At 28.0% G+C, this 17460-nt stretch overlaps 1 protein-coding gene across 1 annotated transcript in view; it reads right to left on the bottom strand.

The window, feature by feature from the left end:
- Positions 1–13157, bottom strand: part of LOC136077036 (uncharacterized) — a 66199-nt gene extending 53042 nt beyond the window's left edge. The window contains exons 1-2 of the mRNA XM_065791388.1: positions 12964–13157; positions 8953–9257 (exon numbers count right to left, since the gene is read on the bottom strand). Of these exons, the coding sequence (XP_065647460.1) occupies positions 8953–9247 (295 nt within the window). The 5' untranslated portion in view covers positions 9248–9257; positions 12964–13157. The remainder of the gene's footprint in view (positions 1–8952; positions 9258–12963) is intronic.
- Between the last annotated feature and the right edge of the window lie 4303 nt (positions 13158–17460).

Raw genomic sequence — 17460 nt, 5'->3', positions numbered from 1 at the left:
TACCAGCCGATTCAAACAAAAGAAAATACCTTTTAAAAGCAGTTTGTAAACGTGAAAACATACGACTTTCTGATATTTCAGAATCAGGCCCTGACTACGCCGGTTTGGACGATGTTAATTGCAAAGTTCTTGATTTTTATTTGCGAGAAGATATTAGTAGAATGGCTCCAGGACGCAAAGATGTTGCTATTAATAAGAAAACAAAAGAGAAGGTATGAAACATCGTTTTTATGTAGGAATCGCATTTTATTTAATAAGGTTTTCAGTTTTTGTAAACAAATTTTTTTTTCTTTTAGAAACAAATTCATCACATGCTGATGACCATAGGAGAAGCATATTCACTTTTTAAAAGTGAGCATATCAATTTAAAAGTGGGGAAATCTAAGTTTTACGATCTGCGGCCATTCTATGTCAAGCTAGTAAACGATCTTCCCCACGATATTTGCCTTTGCTTATACTATGAAAATTTCAGGTTGTTAACAAATGCCCTTCAAAAAAAATTTAATATTATGTCAGACATAATTGACAGAACTGTGTGTAATCAAAACAACCAATCTTGCATGTTTATGGAATGTATAGCAAACTGTGGGTTGCCAAAGTTTGATGATTATGTTTCTAATGTAATAGACTCATTTGGTGACAATTCAAATAAACCGCTCTTTGTTTTTGACCAATGGTCCTCAGAAAATGCGCAGAAAATTGAACAACCACTAACATCTTTGTTAGAGGCGTGCATATTACTGCATCATCAATTGCTAGATTATAGATGTCATGTGTATATAAAGCGACAACTAAGTGCATATTTTCGTTTATGTGGCCAAAATGTATCAGAAAATGAATTGAATATACAAGTAAAACTGTAATTTTATTTGTAGTACGATAACAAAATTAAATAATTTTGTATTAAACTTTTTTTTTATATTTATAAACTAACTATTCATCTATTTATATTTTTAATTCTTCTAAAATCAAATGGATTTCAGTGAAAATTACACCATAATGGAGCAAAGTGAAATTCAATCTGCTTACTGGGTTCATCAGCAACTAACAGTATTCACTGCTGCAGTTTGGAGCAAGAACAATACACATTCCTATGTCATTGTATCCGATTGTTTACTTCATGATAAATATGCTGTCTTGTTCATTATCAAACAATTATTAAGTCGTTATCATAATATTTGTAAAGTACATTTTTTTCACTGATGGTCCTTTATCTCAATTCAAAAACTCTTATGTCATGACAGCCATGAATAACTTGTACAAATTATCATCTGATCTTGTTGAGATTCGTTGGTCATTTTTTGCAACATCACACGGAAAGGGGGCAGTTGATGGCGTAGGTGGAGAAATAAAAAGAATGGTTTGGACAACAGTAAAATCTGGAAAACGATACTGTCGCTGTTTAGAAGATTTTGTGAGCATTGCAAAAAATACCAAAATTAATGTAAGTCATTATTTAGAGAAAAAACCTCAAAATGAAGCTTGTAGATATGAAACTTTTGATTATTAAATTTCATTTTTTTAGATCATCTCGATTACAAATGAGTGTATTACCGCAAACCAAAGTGAGATCGATGAGACGCTTCTCAAAGATAAGTTTAAAGTCAAGGGTATTCGTCGGCACCACTCTTTTCTTTTTAATATTGGTGGTGCTTTTATGGCAGTTTGTAACCAATCAGAAATGGTAAACATTGTTAAAAATTCATCATCTTCATTATTGATAAACACGGTATCATCTCCATCTGAAATGTACAAATTTAATACTATATCCCCAGGTATATTTGTCTTTGTAGAATTGCGTTCTGCTGGTAGAGCAAAGACATACCTTGCCAAAGTATTAGAAATTTTAGATAATATGGCACATATAAAATTTTTAAAAGAACAAAACGAACTCATTTTTATATACCCATCTGTAGACGACCTCTCCTGGCATGACTTGTGTGAGTTAAAACCGTTAGTACCGCAACCACACTTTGATAACCGTGGACACATTATTATCGAGCCAAAGTGTTACAACTTCACCTATTTTTAAAAATGTGATATATCTTTCTTATCTTTAATATAATATAGTAACTATATAATACATTATATATCTTTAATATAATAAATTAAAGTATTGTTTTTTAATCAAACATGTATTTAATTAATTGGTATTGATATATATGTTCTTTATGATAGTTGCAATTGATTTATTTTTAAAAATACAATCCAAAAATGACTAATGTTTGCATGTTCCGTTCGTTACTTTTTTTTGTCTGTGCGGGATTTTAGTTTAAACTACTACTGTGGAGCAAAGATACATTGTTGAATTCTGTAACTTTGTAATAATCTTTAAGAATGCTTGTATTATTACCTATAAAAAACAAAACACTCGTCACTAATATATTTTCAGAGAAAATAGGGTTCATTTAATAATTTTTTATTTTTTGCTTTTTTCTGTTCCGTGCGTGACTCCATAAAAAAATTAATTTATTCTATAATGAAGCAACCCGTAGCTAACATACTTTGTAGAGGTAATATATACATAGATGTCAATTAAGTAAAAGTAAATCGGTTATTACAAATTGCATTATTTTCAAAATATTTAATGCAACAGATGCAATGTTCCGTGAGTGATTTTTTGGAAATGCCCATATATATATATATATATATATATATATATATATATATATATATATATATATATATATATATATATATATATATATATATATATATATATATACTTGTAACAACAACAAAAAAGTAATGACAAAAATTATATACAAAAAAAGCTATGGAGTGTCTGTTTCGATAACATTAAGGTTCTTTATAAGAAATTTATTTTCATGGCGAGCTCAGTTCGTTTGTTAAGAAAATATAATGGTGATGTAATTCTGTCAAGCATAAATTGCAAAATTTACCACCAGGTTTGAATGGCTCCACTTGATCGAAAATATACCATTTTATTACAGGTTCTAAAGCTTAAATTTTTGCATTCCCACACAAATTTGAAAAGTTCAGTGGAGTTTGCCTTACTTTCATAAACAAAAGAATTTCTATGTTTATACCACCTATCTTTGAATTATCTTGGTAAGGCCAATGTAATAATATCCTTTTTCTTCTTGGTGAGTTTTTACATTGCAAAAATAAATAAAATTTTTTGTAACAATTTTTTCAATGAGTGGTTAAAAGATTTGGTTTGTCGACAATTGCATAATTAATTGGCATTTTCATGAGAATTAAATAATATACTTTTATTATGAGAAGTAATAATACACTCAATGTTTGGAAGGCAGCTATAACTAACCTTTAATTTGTTTCAGTTAAAAAGTTTGTGAAGTTTGTGGCCTTAAGGGAAACATTTATCAATTGTACTCAAAAATGTTTTTGCTATGCTTGTTATGGCGTTGAGCGGTGGGTTAAACCAGATAATGATTCTTTTTCAAGATTTTGTATCATATTTTTGGATATTTGGAATCAAATTGGTCTTACCTTTGAATACACAAGAACTGAGAGCATTATTATAAATGGTGCTTCTTTGCTTGAGTATATATTACTGATGTGATCATTGTTGGTATTGATTTAATGATGCTTGGTCTCAAATATCTTCAGTTATATTAAGTAACTACAGTTATGATGCTTAAAAACATTATGATGCTTTAAAACATTATGATGCTTAAATAAATATTAACAATTTTTCTAGGAAACATTATGAATAAATATCAGAAAAACAACTGTTGCTGACGATTATTTTTCTAATGTATTTATGATATGATGCAAAACATAAAAAATTGTAAATTTTAAATTTGAAAAGACTAACACTTTCAAAACATCTTTCAAAAAAAATAAAAAAATAAAGTAAATATAAAAATATTTGTGGATTTTTTTCAGAAAAAAAGTAAAAAGAGGTAATAGGCCCATATTCAAATAAAAAGACTCATGCAAGATTTTTGAATGGCTTATAGAGCCACCACACTTGTGTTTCTCAATTATATGAATGATCTTTAAAATTTTCTTACCACTAAAGTGGCTCTGTTTGCTTAATGAAACAACAATATACTATAGCTTTCTTTAGCTCTATAAATCTAATATTCATTCTTGTATGGAATACTGTTTTCATACTTATGGTAGAATACTGGAATTAATACAATTGATAGGGATAATATGGCAGCAGCTGATATCAATCTACCTGTTCACAGTGAAATTTTGTGTTTTCTGAAAAGCAAAATGGATATTTTAACAATGGATTACAATGTGAAAATAACATGTGATTTTTACCTTAAAGTGGAAACTAAATGATTAAATAAATTGAAATGAGATTGATATTGCCTGAGAAAAACAGATTTGAAAACAAAAGGTGTTGAAAAATCAAAAAAAATAGTCTGAAATATTCTTAAGGTTTTGCTGGATCCATTCAATGAACTACCCATTTTTTATGCATGCGACCTGTTAAGGTTGCCTTCAGTTGGTACAGAACATATTGATGTAAGTGCACTTATACAGGAGGTAGCATATCTTAGAGCCGAAGTGAGGCAATTTGTTCAGATAAAAAATGATCTATTGAACATGAGAACCACACTTGATCATCTAGTTGCTGTCAAAACTGATCGAGCAAAGCACAATCCATGTCTTGACAGACCAGGCGCACTGCAACATCATGACTTTCCATCGTTGAGGAATGGATCTTTACAAACTCTTAGTTCTGAGATTGTCAAAAGAGAAATACCAAGGAAGCAGAATCAACAACAGCCAGAACAAAGTATTACACAACCAAAAAAATCAAAGGCCTATTTTTTGAGATCATCAGTGACAAATATGTGATTGAAATCTATAGCAAAAATTAGCAAACACACTGTCCATATGTTTGCGCTGCATCTTGAATCCACTACTACGGAGGACGAAGTTGTAGAAGGCACTTATGATATTTTGCAAATTAAAAATAATAAATCAGTTAAATGTCAAAAGCAAAAAACAAAGCATGATGGATATTCGTCTTTCTATGTTGCTGTTAGTGTCGATTCTCTCAATATGAAAAGTACAATTGATTGTTGTATGCCAATGGCAGTTTGCCGAAGGGGTTATTAGTGCGAAGATATTTTCAACCTAGAAATGACTACCAATTATAAATCATTGTCTTTTTGTTCATTCAATTGCTGATCTCTAAAGAACCATTTATTTTAAATTAAAAATTTGTGTATATCATATGACTTTGTGTTATTACAATAACATTGGCTATTGCCGTGTGATCTTAATATATTGAACAGTATACATCCTGATTTCTATGGTATTTACTTGTCTGCAGTCAACATACCATCAAATGTACTAAATGGAAGGCCTTATGGTGGTACTGCGATATTGTATCACTAAAGTCTTACAAGCTGTATTAAAATTGTTGAATCAATTGAATCAAGGATTACATGCTTGCGTATTGATACCAATATTGGGCCGTTGCTGCTTATGAATGTATACATGCCCACTTATTACAACAATGATTAGAGTCTTCAAGCCTATATTGATAAATTGAATGCTATTATAGTAGAAACAGATACAGTATACACTATTATTGCAGGTGATTTTAATTGTCATGAAGGTTCAAGACTTTATGATGAGTTCTCAAATCTTGCAGCTGAAAATAATCTAGTTAAATCTGATATAAACAGGTTAAATAATGCTTTTACCTATATCAGTGTTGATAATAAGAATACTTCTTGGCTAGATCATGTCTTATGTAGCCATGTTGTAGATAAATTAATAGCAAATATTTTAGTATTAACAGAAGTCATAGCATCAGACCATATGCCATTATTTTTTTCAATTTTATGCTCCATAAATAGCAAAGCTGCTACAATAGATAGTAACTCTTCTTTCAAAATGTTACCTAGAAAGTCGGATTGGCAAGCTTGTGACTATTCCATTTTTACTCAATATGAACAAAGGGTGGATTATTTACTTCAAAGAGTTGTTTTGTACTTCATGAATGCAACCCTTGGAATTAATGCCGACCTAACTGCCGACCTTAAAGTGTTTGAAGTCGGTAAAAAATTGCCGACCTTGTTTCTATGTTTTACGGTAACCCCTTTGTATCAAATTTTTTTTGCCGACCTTATGCCGACCTCTAACAGTTTGAGGTCGGCAAAAAATTGCCGACCTCATTTTTCCTAATTCCGAGGGTTGATGAATGTATTGCTTCTGAAATTGATCTTTTTTACAATAATATTGTAAAATGTATGCAATCTGTTGTGGCTGACGTGATACCTCATAGGGGTTTAAAATTAAATTCAGAATTTAATGTTCCTGAATGGAATGACTATGTTGCAGATAAACATGAGTTAGCCAGGGATGCATTCAAACAATGGGTAGTTGCTGGAAAACCTAAACATGGAATTATCTTGAAAAAAATGAAAAAAACTTGGGCAGTATTCAAATTTGCTTTTAGGCATTGTAAAAGTCATACTGAGCAAATTAAAGCTGACAGATGCGCACAGAATATGAATAATGACAATCCTTTAAAGTTTTGGAACAGTGTGTATGAAAATAGTAATGTTAAGGCAACCAATCATGTTGCTAGTATGTTTACAGATGTGCAAAGAATATCAATAATGGTGATCCTTTAAAGTTTTGGAACAGTGTGTATAAAATTAATAATGTAAAGGCAACCAATCATGTTGCTAGTATTGGTGGAGTTACTGGTGACAAGGACATCGCCACTATATGGAAGAAACATTTTCAAGCACTATATAATTCACTTAATGATTACCAGCATAGAACACAGTTTAAACAGAAAGTGCATTCTTCATTGCTAGATATACCTGTTAGTGTTACTATTATAGATGTTACTAATGCTTTGCATAAGCAAAAAAATAGAAAACCTGCTGGGCCAGATGATTTGCTTATGGAATCATTTATATATGGAGGACTGTCTCTATATCTAAGTATTTTTTTAAATTATGCTTGTTGTATGGACATTTGCCATCAACATTTCGTGAAGCCACGATAATACCTTTAGTAAAATCTAAAACTGGAGACTCAACAGATGTAAATAATTACAAAGCAATTACAATCTCTCCCACTGGCTCTGAAATATTTGACGGTATTTTATTAGAAAGAATCAAATCTCATGAGAATGCTGATGATTTTCAGTTTGGTTTTAAGAAAAATCATTCCACAATGCCTTGTACATATTATTTAAAAAAGACAGTTGAATACTATATTTCTAGAGGAAGCCATGTATTCACATGCTTTATAGATTTCAACAAAACTTTTGATAGTGTTAATGATTGGAAACTGTTTTCTAAATTAATTGATCAGGTTATTGCCAAGAATGTTGTCTGTCTACTTGCATCTTGGTACAAGAATCAAACTATGTTTGTCAGATGTCAGAAAATAGACTCTGATAGCATTAACATAAGCAATGGTGTACAACAAGGTGGAATTCTTATATAAGAACACAGATTTTCAATATTACGAATATGCATATTGGATGTAACATAGTTACATTAAAAAAATTTTTTAATTTTATTCACACTACAATAGAGAAGGTCTAATTTTTTTTTTTTTTGCAATTCTTATCTTTTATTTTCGGTTAACTTTTGATTAAGTAGCGCATATAGCAAAAAAATTATAAATAAATATAATTAATAATAATTATATAAATAAAAAATATAAAATAAACTATACAATATATAAATTATATATAATACCACAACTATAAAACAAAAACTATTTAAAAATTGGCCAGAACAGTTGTTTTGAAATTTTTTGGAGTAAATTTTAATTTTAAAGCTCTCCTGATAATTTTGGCATTACCAACATAGGATGGCAAGTTATGAATTCTCCATAAAGTATGCACGCTCGTATGCGGGAGAAAGGGTCTGCAAATGGCATATATAAGAGATGGGGGCAGGAGTCAATTATAAAAGTAAGGAGATACTAAATAAAAAATATCATAAAATATTGGGTATGTAGATTAAAAGCGTATGTACTTTTAGGGAGGTGGAGGGTACTCAAAAAAGCATATGTGAAAATGAAGGGGAGGGGGAGGTTGAAATAAAAGCGCATGTTCTTTATGGACGACCCCTTATTCCAAATATTACCAACCTATTAATTATTATTTAGTTTTAAGAAACTTTATATTTTTAGGCAAACTTAATTAGCACAAATTAATCAGCATTATTTTGTATAAAAACAATTCAGCGCAATTTCAATTCAGAGATTGAATTGACAATAAACTTAAAATAAAATATCTTATTAATAAAATATTTTCTTCAAAATAAATCATGCATTTTTTAAACTATTATGACAAAAAGTAATTTATATATTTAAAAGGAATTTATATATTTAATTCAAGATAAAACTTAAAACACTTTATTTTCTTTAACCAATTTTTAACAACAACAAAAAAATTATTAAACAAACTGTTTCTTTAACAAAAAAACTATTAGTTTACAATTGCGGTTAAATGCTTTTACTAACGACTTTATTTCTTCGGAATAAACATCACATTAACCACATCAAAAAATAATTTAAATATTCTAGAAGATAAAAGTTTTTACATAGCGCAAAACTGCTGAACGCGTAGGCAAATTGTCTTTTCGCAGGCAAAATGCGAGCTGCGCAACACTTCTTAACAAGGCCTGATATTTAGTCTAAAAAATAAAAAATTCCAATTATGACTTTTTAAGTATTAAAAAAAGTGCTTAACCAACCATAACTCAAGAACTACAAATAATTGGAAAAAAAAAATTACAGGCTTCTTTTTTACCCTAATAGCGTTACTATATAAAAAATTGGGTGTAATTGAAGTATAACACCTTTGAGTATTACCTGGTTTTTCGGAAAAAGACTCTTCAAAAGAAAAAACTTATTTTAAATTATCATATAAAAGTTATAATAAATATAAAAACCTCAGCAAGCATCCAAATTAATTGGCTTCAAATTATTATTAAATTAAAGTGATTTAAAAATAATTACTTGTTAATTCATCTATTTTTCTTATTAGATCCATTCTCCTCATGTTCCTTAAAGCTGTTTTTAACCCCTTAAGTGTTGGATTTTCATTAATTTGCATCCACTTTGTTAGTATTGAATAGGCTTTTTCATTAGTTTCAATAATATCGTGATCAATAATGTCAATATCGTTTTCTCCGATATTTAAATAACGTCCAAGAATTCTCCAATCTACTCCAACACTTTCACTAAATTTTAACTGAAACACTTGACTATGAAGAATGTTATCTTTCTTTGGATAAGAAATAAACTGTCCCATTTTGATGTTTCTACAAAAAAGACATCCCTATTTATAAACATATATATATATATATATATATATATATATATATATATATATATATTTATATATATATATATATACATATATATATATACATGTATATGCATATAAATATATTGAAGATAAAAAACTTTTTTCTATGGTACTTCAAGTTTCATTCCTATACGGTTATCATAAGCCATTAAATACAAAATCAAAAACAAAAAAACCCGCTAAAAATTACAAAACACTATGAAAATCTTTATGTCTCTGAAAGACATAATTGATAGCACCAAAGAAAAAACAAAAGATTAGCTAATCACCGGTGTCAAAAAAAGATAAGTGGAACTTATTCTTGTGTCTGCATTTTGAAATCAACTCATTTCGTTTATTTAATGAAATGAGTTGATTTAAGTTTTCACCTTTATATGTTAAAACAAGGAATTTTTTGTATAAGCAAAGATTGCAAAGTTTTGACAAGAAGTAACAAAGATTGCAACATTTCACAATTTTCCACTTAATTAAGGGTGTAAACATTTTCTCTTTTATGTCCCAAATTTCTTTAGACAACTCGGTATCAATTTTAAATTTATTAATGTTAAAAGATTTTAGGTGATTAGCATACCGAATTTGAGTGGAGTTTCGCATTAGCCAAGTTATACTTTTTCTTTCTAGTCAGGTTTATTTGACAACACAGTGGCTTGATAAATAATGTTCTTCAACAAGCTTCGATTGTTCATGGGGCAGATGAATTTGTTGGCACATTTGCATTTTTTCCTCTCATCTTTACCTTGGTTATGTAATATCCTGTGAATGTGCGAATTAAGATGGACTTGATGTTGGCATACATGAGTAGCTTATTTTAATGGTATTTTGATTTAATATTTTATGAAGTTTGAGACCAACCTGAAAATGCAGGTCTACCATGTTCAAAAAGCGAATGCCTGTTTTTATTAATTGGTGGTGGGTGATTAGAAGATATGTGGATATATTGAAGATAATTGTTGGGTATTTTGAAAGGCTTATGGGTGTTTTGGGCTAAATTGAAAGTTACATCAAGGAAGTTAAGTGATATAATATTTGTTTTTATGTCTATTTGAAATCCACCGTCTTTAAACTTTTGGTTTAAAGACGTTGTTAACTGATTAAAGATTATGTTTTTTTGAATATTTCCAAATATTTTGAATATTTCCGAATATTTCCAAATATTTACTAGAATATTACCAAAAGATGCCCACTATGTCTGTATGAGAAATTTGCTATTATATCATATCCAAAACCTGAAGAACTGTTAAATAAGAGAACCGAAATTATATCAAAGTGCCCCCACGAAAATAAATTCTTATTAAAAAATTACAAAGCTCACTTCAAACCTGACTAACAACTAAAAATAAAAATAACTATACTAATCTACTCCATATATATCTAGGCTAACTAATAAATTACTAACATACACAGCTTTTGTAATATATTTCATAATATTATATATTTATATTTTTATATCAATTTTAATTCTTGTTTTATTATTTTTTAATACACAAATAATACACATTAACACATAAAAAATATTTTAAACAACATTAAACATATAACACGTTCACAATTATTAGCCAACTAAAAACAAATTAATAATATTATTAACCTAACTACTAATCGATTTCCGCCACATAACGATCCAAAATATAAACCGTAACATCCTCTAAACAAATCGTAGCAAAATTAAACTTTTATTACTTGCCTGATGATTGTGATAACACATGAAACTCAGAGTTGCAATATTAAATTATATTACAAACATTAGCATTAAGCTAATTCCTGGTACTGCGGATAACAGTAACATATATACTATATAGCTCTAGTTTATCTATTGAGCACTCTTTCAAGTATACAATATTATACATGATAATATAAAGATATTTTCTTTATTCATATATACACTTACGTATATATATATAAATATATATAAATATATATATATATATATATAGTATGTATATATATATATATATATATATATATATATATATATATATATATATATATATAATATATATAAAAATCATTAGAGTTAATGTGTTACTTTTATAAATGTCTTTCAATAATATAAAAATATAAATATAAATAATTAATAAATATAAATAATTAATTTCAATAATATAAAACAATAATAAAAATAATCAAAAAAGTAAAGATCAAAGTTCTAATAACTTTCAAAAAAAATTTGTTCTATTTTCCTTTTCAACAAAATCTTTCTTCTTTTCCAGCGTATAAACTTGAATGATTTTTATATAATGTTTATTAAAGAGATAACCATTGTTTAAAGTCGTCGCTTATAAAATTTTTTTTTTTGAACTACATTTATTATAAAAAAATTTTATATAATTAAATAATAAAAAAAAAAATTTATAAAACTTTTATTGATACTTTAGTTAAATAATATTATTAAATAATATTCTTGTTTTAAAAATAAACTTTTAAGTTGAATTTTTATTTCTTATGATGAGACACAATATTTAGTCAGAATTCTTCTTCAGTCTTCATACTTCATTTTGTTTAACTTAATTATTTAACAAATATTTTTATTTATTTGCAGCCAAATAACTGTTTGCAGCCTAGTAACAGTTTTAATTTATATTTTTAACTTGTATAATTTTTGCTAACAATTTTTTACTACTTTAGACCAATTACAATGCTAGTGTTTAATCATATTACTTTCATTTTTACCTTTTGAAGGACTTATCTAAAGGGCTTCTGCTTGTCTTATTGCAGTAGAAGATGTCTTGAATCTTTAATATGAGAGATATTTCACCCTTTTAATTACTGAGACACTAAAGGAAGAGACAGCAAGTACAATGCTTAACAATATAGATAGTGAAAAGTTAATGAGTATTCTTAGTGATGCCAAAGGAAGATCGCCTAACGCAACAATGGGTTATATATCATGCAAATTAAGATAAAAAATTATCTTATAGCCTAAATAAAGATTATCTTGATAGCCTAAATAAGTTATCTAAGAAAAGTTACTTATGTGATCGATTCACATGGCTTGCAAAAAAAGAAAGATAAACCAACTGAACCATACTGTATTGAGAGCAGAGATTTCAGAAAGGCAGTCATGCAAACGGCAAAAAATAGATGTAAAAGAAAAAAGAAATTTAGAGAGAGCTGCATGAACTATATTTAAATGAAATAAACTCATTTAAATCATGAAAAAAATGAATTTTTATTAACTCTTAGATGATTTAAAATGATCTGACTTATATGGTTTAACTTTACTGATGATCTGACTAGAATGATTTACTTTCTGAAATAATTGTTGGTAGAAAACTCTGCCATAAATGGTTTGATTCTGAAATACCAAGTCAGTCATGTATGAATGTGTAAATAAGCACAAAATGGAAGAGCACAATGATATATATATATATATATATATGTATATATATATATATATATATATATATATATATATATATATATATATATATATATATATATATATATATATATATATATATATATATATATAGATATATAGATATATAGATATATAGATATATTATTTAAAATATCCAATGTTTTGTTTGAAAACTATTTCAATACATTCTTTAATTTCTATACAAATTAAATACTTAATATATTGTTTATTAACATTAAATGAAAATTTAGAAATAATCAAAATTCACAATCATTAAATAATAAAAAAAAAGACATACTTGTTTAACTCGGCTTTCTGTTGGTACCAGATGCAAAAAAAGAAATCTTAAATAGGCTGAAAGTCTCTAATACTTTATTCTAAATCACTACAGTTATTTGACTATAAAACAATGTCTCACACCCATTTATTGACATGCTGCGATGTATCTGACTGTAAGTCCGAATTGTTATGCGGAACCTATTAAGAGAGAAACGTCCGGAACTTGTTATGAGATAGTTGTCGATTCTGGATATTGTAAAGTTTGTTAATAATACAATTACATTTCTTGATCTGTTTAAACATAAACTAAAACTATTACTTTTAAATAATGATAAAATTAAAGATAATTTCTAATTTATTTATGAAGTGATTGTTCCTGGCTGAGCTGTGGCTAAGCTACGTATAATACTTTTGTACCCTCCCCTCCCCCGCCTCCATTTTTCTCTCCTTCCTACACCATCCCTTACTTTTGAAAAAAAATTGTTTTTCGAAAGGCCTTTTTTTTATGAAGATATAGAGATATTTTTAGATATATAGGAGTTTTTATTAGAAATCGATGATTGTGCCCCTCCAACTTAAAACCCGAGTCCTCGTATAAAATACTCAGTATTTTAGTATTTTATACAAAAGAAAATTAAAGACATTAATATTAACAGAGTGTAACCTTTAATAAAAAAACCTTTATAATAATTTATATTTTTTTAACTGTCAAAGAAAAAGAAAACTTGTTAAAAATACATTTTTTTTTTGAAGTTCCTAAAATTCTTGTTTTTGAGACTATTATCGTTTTTTGAATAGTTTAAATGGTAAATATATACTTTATAAAGTATATTTACCATATAAACTGATATTTATACTACTCTGTAAAGAATATATATATATTCTTTACAGAGTAGTATAAACGATGTGTAGTTTAACAAAAATTATAAAAATTAGTAAGACTTTGAATTATACACGCGTTTTTTTGAAGGTCTTTTTACATTGTGTACTATACTTATATTGCATTTTTTAGGTACGTGTTTTTTTAGCTTTTATGGCACCAAGATTAAAGTTAAAATATGTGACCACTTTTTAACAGCCTGTTCAAAGTAGAAGTTGTGCGGATGTATTTTGTTATCCAAACTTTATTTTAAAAGTAGGGTATTTTAAGTTTGTTTTATCTTGTGATTTTTTCACAAGTCTCAACGTTTTTAATGATTTCATTGGTATTGAAAACTTCGCTTCTGTTTTTGAAGTGCATTTGTGTTGAAGGCATGTTGATTTATTTTTGTAACATTTCATTTAATTTTATAAAACAGTTTCTTATGTACCTGAATAAATCAAAAAATATTGTCAACGCTCATGCTCTTTTTTGTCATGCAATGGATGCTACCAAATATTTTGTTTCCAACTTTGTTTATGGAGGCTTGGGTTTGAATCACAATTATAATGAGCACATAATTACTATATTTAATATATACTTAATATAGAGTTATATATTATTTATAGTATATAGTTATATGTTATGACATTATTTAATATAATTTTAGCGAATATATAGTAAATATGATAACAATATAATATATAAATCATAAATATTATTAAAGTATTGTTTTATTATATATTTTTTACTATTTTTCAGAAAAATAAAATTGATAATGAGATGATCTATTTGAATAATTGTAGATACTTTTTTTAGTACATCATAAGCCCCAAAAAGAGTCACAGTGTATTTTATGGTAAAGCTAAAAGTTATTTGCTTGCAACTATCAATTGCCTGCTCAATTAAACAATGACTTTAGAAAAGGCTTGTATTGTATATAATCATAACCAACAATGAATTGTTTAAAATAACTTCTAAACTAGTCAATAACCTTTTTAACTATTAAGTTTGTCAAAATCAGATCATGCATCAATGGTCAGTATATTCTAATTTTCTGCAAACATTTTTTCAAGAGATTCTAATCATTTGATTGATATCTGCAACTAGTTCTTTGTATTCTAAACAACAAAATCTGCTACAAAAGTTTCAATGCAGTTAACCACAACTTTAACTAACACAGTTTTGTTTTTGTTATTGCCATTTTCTCTACTTGTCCGGCTTTAATGATTTCTTCTGATGAACCAAAACCATCCAGGTTGAGATCATACCAGTTGAGTCCCAGAAAAAACGTTTTGAGTAAGAGGTCAGCCATTTTGGTAAATAAAGTGGCTATTAAGAAACGAAAGCATAATGAGAAAAATTTAGGTTCTCGAACGTATTATGTATAATAGAATATATATTCATTGATAAAAACAAAATTTTATATGCTAAACAGTTTGGGTATTGGAGAAATCATTGCACTGAGCATGCAGTGATGGATTTGGCTAACAATATTTTGAAAGGATTTGATGACAATAAATATACACTTGGAGATTTTGTTGATTTATCGAGGACATTCGACACTGTCGATCACCGAATCCTCCTCTATAAAATAAAAACTTATGGAATTCAAAGTTCTAATATAAAATGGCTGCAGTCTTATCTACAAAGTTGTAAACAATGTGTGACGTATGATTTAAGTTGTACGCAGTTAAAAGTTATTAGTTGTGGTGTCCCTCAGGGCTCAATACTTGGTCCTCTGCTGTTTCTCTTATATATTAATGACATCCGTCTATCCTCTAAATTACTTAATTTTGTTTTTTTGCTTATGATACTGTTAATACTAATAGTTTTTTTTCGGGATCAAATTTAAAATTTGTTTTTTTTACTCTAAACACAGAGCAAATAAATCTCAATGACTAGTTTAAAGTCAATAAACTGTCCGAAAACATTGATAAAACAAAATACATTCTGTTCACAAAACCTTCGAAAATTGATAACATACCCCTGAAACTTCCTGATTTATTTATAAACAACATTAAAGTAAAAAGAGTTCATTCAATGAAAATCCTGGGCATAATATTTGACGATCATTTAAATTGGAAAAATCATATCCAATTAGCAAAAAACAACATTTCAAAAGCTCTTAGGATCCTTTTCAAAACGAAGCATCTTTTGAATATAATGTGCTTAAAAAGCTTGTATTTTTCATTTATTTATAGCCATATTAGTTATTGCAATATAACCTAATTATTCATCATCTTTAAAAAAAATTATAACAAACAAAAGCAAGGGAGCCGGTTAATTTTGAATGCAGGTAGATATGCATGCGCCGAGCCTTTACTTAAAAAAGTTAATGTTTTAAATATTAATGAACCAAACATCCATCAAAGTCTGATATTTATGCCTAAAATTTATAAAAACATGCTTCCCACATATTTTTAACTTCATTTCACCATAATTAGTCACAAATACACTACAAGACATTCCATTGGCAATTTTCTTATCCCAACAACATTCCTTAAAAAATCAGACTTCTCAATTACATGTCGAGGACCACGTTTGTGGAACTATATCCTGAATAAAGACATGAAAAACATAACTTCGAAAAACTTTATTGAAATTTTCACAAACATAGGAGCAGGGTCATTGGCGGACCTACAGTACGGCGGATTAGGCGGCCGCCGAAGGAGAAGTATTGTATTATGATTAAAGTGGATCTTACTTTACATTTTTGAAACTTTAGAATTTTTTATTCTTTACGGTTGCACAAAGTTGGCAAACAACAATGTTGCAAACCGCGGAAATGACCGATAGTGTTAAAAACTATGATTAGGCGAATGGCTTTTTTGTGCTTAAGGCGAAACAAATTTCGCCAAATCTGTGGCTTGAAAAGTCCGGAAATTATGAAAATTAGCCTGATTGGCTTAAAATTTGGCCGGTTGGGTTATAGTTTAGGCTTAAAAAGTCTGGAAATAAAGAAAATATGGTTGCCTAAAATTTGGTTGATTGGGTTATAATTTAGGCATAAATAGTCTGGAAATTTAATAAATCTTTCTAAAACTGTCGTTGATCAAGATATCACTAAAAATGAAGAGTGTGTTCGGTCCAAAGCAATTAATAATTGCTTTGAAAATCAATGGTCATCTTTTATGTGTATCTTAGGTCTTTCATCTGTTGTCAATTAACAAATTTTTTGTCATTATCCTGAATTTGGACTTTATCGTTTGTTTTTTTTTTTGCATTTAACAGATTAATAAAACCAAGGGTAAACTAGTTGAAGCCAACAAAAAACAAAGTAATAAATATAATGTTCTGTCGGATAGGTAAGTTACCATCAGGGATTGCTTTTACACTCAATCATTTTGTACCATTTGTTGTTTATGATTTTAAAGAGTCACGTAAAAGAAATTTTTTGTCTGTTACGATGCCAGACAAAAAATTTGATGGCTCTTTTCAAAAGTTTAATTCATTTACTTATAATAAAACTTGAGTTATACATAGCCGGAAGACATATTGTTAAAAAAATGTATAGCATTATTATTAAAATTAGATGAAACTCCAACAAAGGAAAAAAAGGCAACTGTTTTGGAATTTTTATATCCTCTTAAGGAACTACTAAACCTTCAAAATCATCTGAACTTGATTTTTCTGCCAAAGATAATTTCAGTAGTG

This window comes from Hydra vulgaris, chromosome 02, assembly GCF_038396675.1.
Source record: "Hydra vulgaris chromosome 02, alternate assembly HydraT2T_AEP".
In the NCBI taxonomy this organism is placed as follows: Eukaryota; Metazoa; Cnidaria; class Hydrozoa; order Anthoathecata; family Hydridae; genus Hydra; species Hydra vulgaris.
Note: the sequence above shows the minus strand (reverse complement) of the source record. Positions and strands in the feature narration are given on the sequence as shown.